The 6413-nt window shown below is 69.3% G+C and overlaps 1 protein-coding gene across 1 annotated transcript; it reads left to right on the top strand.

The window, feature by feature from the left end:
* Window positions 1-2686: 2686 nt before the first annotated feature.
* On the top strand, window positions 2687-5723 carry TGFB1 (transforming growth factor beta 1). The gene is made up of 6 exons (XM_030546732.1): window positions 2687-2894; window positions 3006-3123; window positions 3675-3752; window positions 4236-4386; window positions 4726-4879; window positions 5371-5723. Exons 1-6 carry the CDS (start codon window positions 2850-2852, stop codon window positions 5527-5529), a joined length of 705 nt encoding a protein of 234 aa, XP_030402592.1. The 5' UTR covers window positions 2687-2849; the 3' UTR covers window positions 5530-5723.
* Window positions 5724-6413: the final 690 nt, after the last annotated feature.

Below are 6413 nucleotides of genomic sequence, written 5' to 3'. Positions count from 1 at the left end.
GGAGTGAGGGGCACCGGCAGAGCTGGGGGGACCAGGCCTGGGCTGGCAGGGGCTGCGGGTTGGGAGTGAGGGGCACCGACAGGGCTGGGGGGAGCCCAGGGCTGGGCTGGCAGGGGCTGCGGGTCGGGAGTGAGGGGCACCGGCAGAGCTGGGGGGGAGCCCAGGGCTGGGCTGGCAGGGGCTGCGGGTTGGGAGTGAGGGGCACCGACAGGGCTGGGGGGAGCCCAGGGCTGGGCTGGCAGGGGCTGCGGGTCGGGAGTGAGGGGCACCGGCAGGGCTGGGCGGAGCCCAGGGCCAGGCTAGCAGGGGGCTGCGGGGCGGGAGTGAGGGGCACCGGCAGAGCTGGGGGGGAGCCCAGGGCTGGGCTGGCACCGGCTGCGGGTCGGGAGTGAGGGGCACCAGCAGGGCTGGGGGGAGCCCAGGGCTGGGCTGGCAGTGGCTGCGGGTCGGGAGTGAGGGGCACCGGCAGGGCTGGGGGGACCAGGCCTGGGCTGGCAGGGGCTGCGAGTCGGGAGTGAGGGGCACCGGCAGGGCTGGGGGGACCAGGCCTGGGCTGGCAGGGGCTGCGGGTCGGGAGTGAGGGGCACCGGCAGGGCTGGGGGGAGCCCAGGGCTGGGCTGGCAGTGGCTGCGGGTCGGGAGTGAGGGGCACCGGCAGGGCTGGGGGGACCAGGCCTGGGCTGGCAGTGGCTGCGGGTCGGGAGTGAGGGGCACCGGCAGGGCTGGGGGGACCAGGCCTGGGCTGGCAGGGGCTGCGGGTTAGGAGTGAGGGGCACAGGCAGAGCTGGGGGGGTGCCCAGGGTTGGGGTAGCAGGGGCTGCGGGTTAGGAGTGAGGGGCACCGACAGGGCTGGGGGGAGCCCAGGGCTGGGCTGGCAGTGGCTGCAGGTCGGGAGTGAGGGGCACTGGCAGGGCTGGGGGGGAGCCCAGGGCTGGGCTGGCACCGGCTGCGGGTCGGGAGTGAGGGGCACCAGCAGGGCTGGGGGGGGAGCCCAGGGCTGGGCTGGCAGTGGCTGCGGGTCGGGAGTGAGGGGCACCGGCAGGGCTGGGGGGACCAGGCCTGGGCTGGCAGGGGCTGCGAGTCGGGAGTGAGGGGCACCGGCAGGGCTGGGGGGACCAGGGCTGGGCTGGCAGGGGCTGCGGGTCGGGAGTGAGGGGCACCGGCAGGGCTGGGGGGAGCCCAGGGCTGGGCTGGCAGTGGCTGCGGGTCGGGAGTGAGGGGCACCGGCAGGGCTGGGGGGACCAGGCCTGGGCTGGCAGTGGCTGCGGGTCGGGAGTGAGGGGCACCGGCAGGGCTGGGGGGACCAGGCCTGGGCTGGCAGGGGCTGCGGGTTAGGAGTGAGGGGCACAGGCAGAGCTGGGGGGGTGCCCAGGGTTGGGGTAGCAGGGGCTGCGGGTTAGGAGTGAGGGGCACCGACAGGGCTGGGGGGAGCCCAGGGCTGGGCTGGCAGTGGCTGCGGGTCGGGAGTGAGGGGCACCGGCAGGGCTGGGGGGACCAGGCCTGGGCTGGCAGGGGCTGCGGGTCGGGAGTGAGGGGCACCGGCAGGGCTGGGGGGAGCTCAGAGCTGGGCTGGCAGGGGCTGCGGGACGGGAGTGAGGGGCACTGGCAGAGCTGGGGGGACCAGGCCTGGGCTGGCAGGGGCTGCGGGTCGGGAGTGAGGGACACCGGCAGGGCTGGGGGGACCAGGCCTGGGCTGGCAGGGGCTGCGGGTTGGGAGTGAGGGGCACCGGCAGAGCTGGGGGGGAGCCCAGGGCTGGGCTGGCACCGGCTGCGGGTCGGGAGTGAGGGGCACCAGCAGGGCTGGGGGGAGCCCAGGGCTGGGCTGGCAGTGGCTGCGGGTCGGGAGTGAGGGGCACCGGCAGGGCTGGGGGGACCAGGCCTGGGCTGGCAGGGGCTGCGAGTCGGGAAGTGAGGGGCACCGGCAGGGCTGGGGGGACCAGGCCTGGGCTGGCAGGGGCTGCGGGTCGGGAGTGAGGGGCACCGGCAAGGCTGGGGGGAGCCCAGGGCTGGGCTGGCAGTGGCTGCGGGTCGGGAGTGAGGGGCACCGGCAGGGCTGGGGGGACCAGGCCTGGGCTGGCAGTGGCTGCGGGTCGGGAGTGAGGGGCACCGGCAGGGCTGGGGGGACCAGGCCTGGGCTGGCAGGGGCTGCGGGTTAGGAGTGAGGGGCACCGGCAGAGCTGGGGGGGTGCCCAGGGTTGGGGTAGCAGGGGCTGCGGGTTAGGAGTGAGGGGCACCGACAGGGCTGGGGGGAGCCCAGGGCTGGGCTGGCAGTGGCTGCGGGTCGGGAGTGAGGGGCACCGGCAGGGCTGGGGGGACCAGGCCTGGGCTGGCAGGGGCTGCGGGTCGGGAGTGAGGGGCACCGGCAGGGCTGGGGGGAGCTCAGAGCTGGGCTGGCAGGGGCTGCGGGACGGGAGTGAGGGGCACTGGCAGAGCTGGGGGGACCAGGCCTGGGCTGGCAGGGGCTGCGGGTCGGGAGTGAGGGACACCGGCAGGGCTGGGGGGACCAGGGCTGGGCTGGCAGGGGCTGCGGGTTGGGAGTGAGGGGCACCGGCAGAGCTGGGAGGACCAGGGCTGGGCTGGCAGGGGCTGCGGGTCGGGAGTGAGGGGCACCGGCAGGGCTGGGCTGGCAGGGGCTGCGGGTCGGGAGTGAGGGGCACCGGCAGGGCTGGGCTGGCAGGGGCTGCGGGTCGGGAGTGAGGGGCATCGCGCTGCGTGCTCATCCCCTGTCTCCCTGCAGCCAGCTACAGGCCCTGGGAGAAGACCAGCCAAAGCATCTTCTTCCTGTTCAATGCCTCCCAGGTGCGGGCGCAGATCAGCAGCGAGGCCCTGCTGCACCGGGCCGAGCTGCGTATGCTGCAGAAGCCGGGCGTGGAGCAGCGGCTGGAGCTGTACCAGGTGCGCTGGGCCCCCGGGGCGGGGGAGGCAGTGTGGGTTCTTGGCGGGGCTGGACCAGAGAGGGCGTCTCCCTGCCCCCCAGCACCCTGGCTCACGCCCGTCTCCCCCCAGCACTACGGGAACGGGTCCTGGCGCTACCTGGACAGTCGCGCCATGGGGCGGGTGCCGGAGGAGGAGTGGCTGGCCTTCGACATCACCGAGGTGGTTCGCCAGTGGCTGAGTGGCCAAGGTGAGGGGGGCCCCCTATCCAGGGCACACCGTGTGCCCTGCTGCTCCTTGGGCACCCAGCTTCCCCCGGGACCTCTGCGGTCTGCACCCAGCACAGTCTCTTGTCCTTCCCTGTCCCCTCCAGCCCCCCATCCCTGAGCAGGGGCGTTATCCTGGTCCCTGCTGTGCCTCAGTGTCACTTAGAGCTGCCTCCGGGCTGCTCTAACTTGTGCTGTTCCCCAATGGGCTCTGGGGCAGAGAACAGCCACTGTGCAGTGGAGTCTGGTAATTATAGCAGGGGAGGGCTGGGAGCCCGGACTCCTGGGTTCTCTCCCCAGCCCTGTGAAGGGAGTGAGGTCTGGTGGGCTGGAGAAGGGGGATCTGGGAGTCAGGACTCCTGGGTTCTCTCCCCTGCCTTGGGAGGGGGATGGGGATTTCGTGGTTTCTGCATGGAGGCGAAGCATTGAGGACTGGTTGTGCTGTCGGGATTCTCACTAGCAGGACCCTCCCTGGGTGTGTGGGGCCGGCACCACCCACCTGCCCCCTTCTCACTCCCCGTTTGCCTGTTTTCAGAGGTTCTGGAGATCTTTAAACTCCGTGTTCACTGCTCCTGTGAGGACACCTGCGAGGAACTGAAAGTGATCATAGACGGTAGTATGCCTGGGTTCTCTCTCTGGCTCTGGGAAGGGAGCGGGATCTAGCTGTTAGAGCAGGGGGGCTGGGAGCCAGGACTCCTGGGTTCTCTCTCTGGCTCTGGGAAGGGAGCGGGATCTAGCTGTTAGAGCAGGGGGGCTGGGAGCCAGGACTCCTGGGTTCTATCCCTGGTCTGGGATGGGAGTGGGGGCTACCGATTAGAGCGGGAGGGGGGGAGCTAGGCATCGCTTTGTGCCTCAGTTTCCTCCTGCACAGGGTGGGTCATGCGGACGAAATGCTGAGACACCCCCGCCGCCCCTGTGGCCCTTGGTCCCTGGGTATCAGCCAGAGGCTCTGAGCTGGCGTGTTCCAATCGCTGGCCGGGACTCGCCTACCCGCTGCCAGGCCCCGTGGCTGGGCCTATGGGTCCCCTGGAGTGTGCCCCAGCACCCCTCCCTCAGGCAGTGTGCCCGCCGCTAACGGGGGGTCTGCTCCCTGAAGGCTTCGACAATAGGCGGGGTGACCTGGGCACCGTCTCCTCCACGGCCCAGAAGCCGCCATATGTGCTGGTGATGTCCACGCCCCTGGAGCGCGCCAGCCACCTGCAGAGCTCGCGCCATCGCCGGGCGCTGGACACCGACTACTGCTTTGGGTGAGCTGTGGCCCGGCCGGGGGAGGGGGTGCTGCCTGGGTATTGTTGTGGGGGGCAGCTCTGGGAGGGGACTGGGGGCTGGTGGTTAGAGCAGGGGGGCTGGGAGCCAGGACTCCTGGGTTCTCTCTGGCTCTGGGAGGGGAGTGGGGGTTGGTGGGTCAGAGCAGGGGGGCTGGGAGCCCGGACTCCTGGGTTCTCTCTGGCTCTGGGAGGGGAGTGGGGGTTGGTGGGTCAGAGCAGAGGAGGCTGGGAGCCAGGACTCCTGGGTTCTCTCGGGCTCTGGCTGCCTGCCCAGTGTTGGCTGGCTGGTGTCGGTGCGCTGACGGATCTGCCCTGCAGGGCGGAGGAGAAGAATTGCTGCGTGCGTCCTCTCTTCATCGACTTCCGCAAGGACCTGCAGTGGAAGTGGATCCACGAGCCCAAGGGCTACATGGCCAACTTCTGCATGGGCCCCTGCCCCTACATCTGGAGCTCTGACACCCAGTACAGCAAGGTGGGGCCCGGAAACTGGGGTTCTCTCCCTGGCACTGGGAGAGCAGTGGGGTCTGGTGGCTTAGAGCCGGGTCGGGGGCTGGGACCCAGGGTTGGCACACAGAGTAGCCCAGTCTAGAACTGGACTCAGGAGCTGATTGGCCCAGTGTGGACCTTGGGTGGGGGTACTGGGATCAGCCGGACCCTCCTAGCTCACTCCAACCTACCCCTGCCCCATCCCCCATCCCGGCGTGGGATTGGCCTCCCCAGGATCCAGGCGCCTCGGCACCCTCTAGCCCTGCCCAAGCTGGCTCGGCGCCTGGGGGAGACGCTGGCCCTGCCAGGCGGGGAGGGGCTGGGCCATAGCCAGGCTGGCATGAACCCAGAACCCGGGGGCACCTGCCTGTCTGCATCCAGCGCCAATTGCCCGGCCCCTCCCTCAGGAAACAGGCCCTGTCTCCCACTCCCCACCTGTCCCTGGACAGATACCAAACCGGGGCTATTTCTCCGCAGGTCCTGGCTTTGTACAACCAGCACAACCCGGGCGCCTCGGCTGCGCCCTGCTGCGTCCCCCAGGCCCTGGCACCTCTGCCCATCGTCTACTACGTGGGGCGGAAGCCCAAGGTGGAGCAGCTCTCCAACATGATCGTCAGTTCCTGCAAGTGCAGCTGATCGCCCAGGACACACGGACTCACTCCCCCTCCCCCAAGACCGGGGGGGGGCCGTTAAACGGGGGTTGGGATGCGTTGGAGTTTTTATTTTTATTATTATTATTGTTAATTTTTTTGTAAATTTCCTCGGTGTTTCTGGGTTTAGATTTTGAATTATTTGTAATTTAAAGAAGAAGAAGAGAATTATTTAACGAGGTTTCGTTTTGTTGTTGGTTGGATCGAAAATCCTCCGGGGGGGGTGGGGAGCTTGAGTTACAAACAATGAGATTTCCCCCCCCCCGGATTAATGGGTCATGCCGTCGCTTTAATGCAGAACCGAGGGGCGGGGCCATGAGGCGCCATGGCAGCCTGCGTCGAAGGCCATTGGACGACACGTGGAGGTGCAGTGCCTGTGTGGACAGAATACTGTGGGAATGGGCGTGGCTAGGTGTGGCTCCGCCCCCTCATGCAACACGGCTCCGCCTCCTCAGTAGCAAGTCCTGCTTTCTCTTCTGCGGTTGATGGGGCATTGGCTTGGCAGCCACAGGGGGCGGACCCTGTGTGTACAGTGACCCCGCCCATTTTATCAGACTCCTCCCACCCACCACATGGCCCCACCTCCTGACCCCAAACCCCGCCCTTTCAATAGGGGAGCCCGCCTTCTGCTCTACCACCTTGGCTGGGCAGGGCCCGTGGCAGTGCATAGCTCCGCCCACTGGGTGTGACTCCGCCTCCAGACATCTCCTCCCCCCTGCCCCTCAGAGCTGGATCCTGCGCCCCTCCCTCCCTATTGCTGGGCTCTGCTGAGCCCCACCCCAGAGGTGGCTGCAACTGCACACCTGGGCGAGGGAGCCGTGCATGTGCAGCCCCCGAGGGCGTCCCAGCCCCACCTCCCCCAGGCCCTGC

This window comes from Gopherus evgoodei, unplaced genomic scaffold (assembly GCF_007399415.2).
Source record: "Gopherus evgoodei ecotype Sinaloan lineage unplaced genomic scaffold, rGopEvg1_v1.p scaffold_48_arrow_ctg1, whole genome shotgun sequence".
Lineage (NCBI taxonomy): Eukaryota > Metazoa > Chordata > Testudines > Testudinidae > Gopherus > Gopherus evgoodei.
Note: the sequence above shows the minus strand (reverse complement) of the source record. Positions and strands in the feature narration are given on the sequence as shown.

Excerpts from the sequence above, each read along its gene's own strand:
- TGFB1 (XM_030546732.1), top strand. The coding sequence starts at position 2,850 with ATGCTGCAGAAGCCGGGCGTGGAGCAGCGGCTGGAGCTGTACCAG. Across the intron at positions 4,387-4,725 it reads GACACCGACTACTGCTTTGG|GGCGGAGGAGAAGAATTGCT; the intron begins GTGAGCTGTGGC and ends TCTGCCCTGCAG. Across the intron at positions 4,880-5,370 it reads CTGACACCCAGTACAGCAAG|GTCCTGGCTTTGTACAACCA; the intron begins GTGGGGCCCGGA and ends ATTTCTCCGCAG.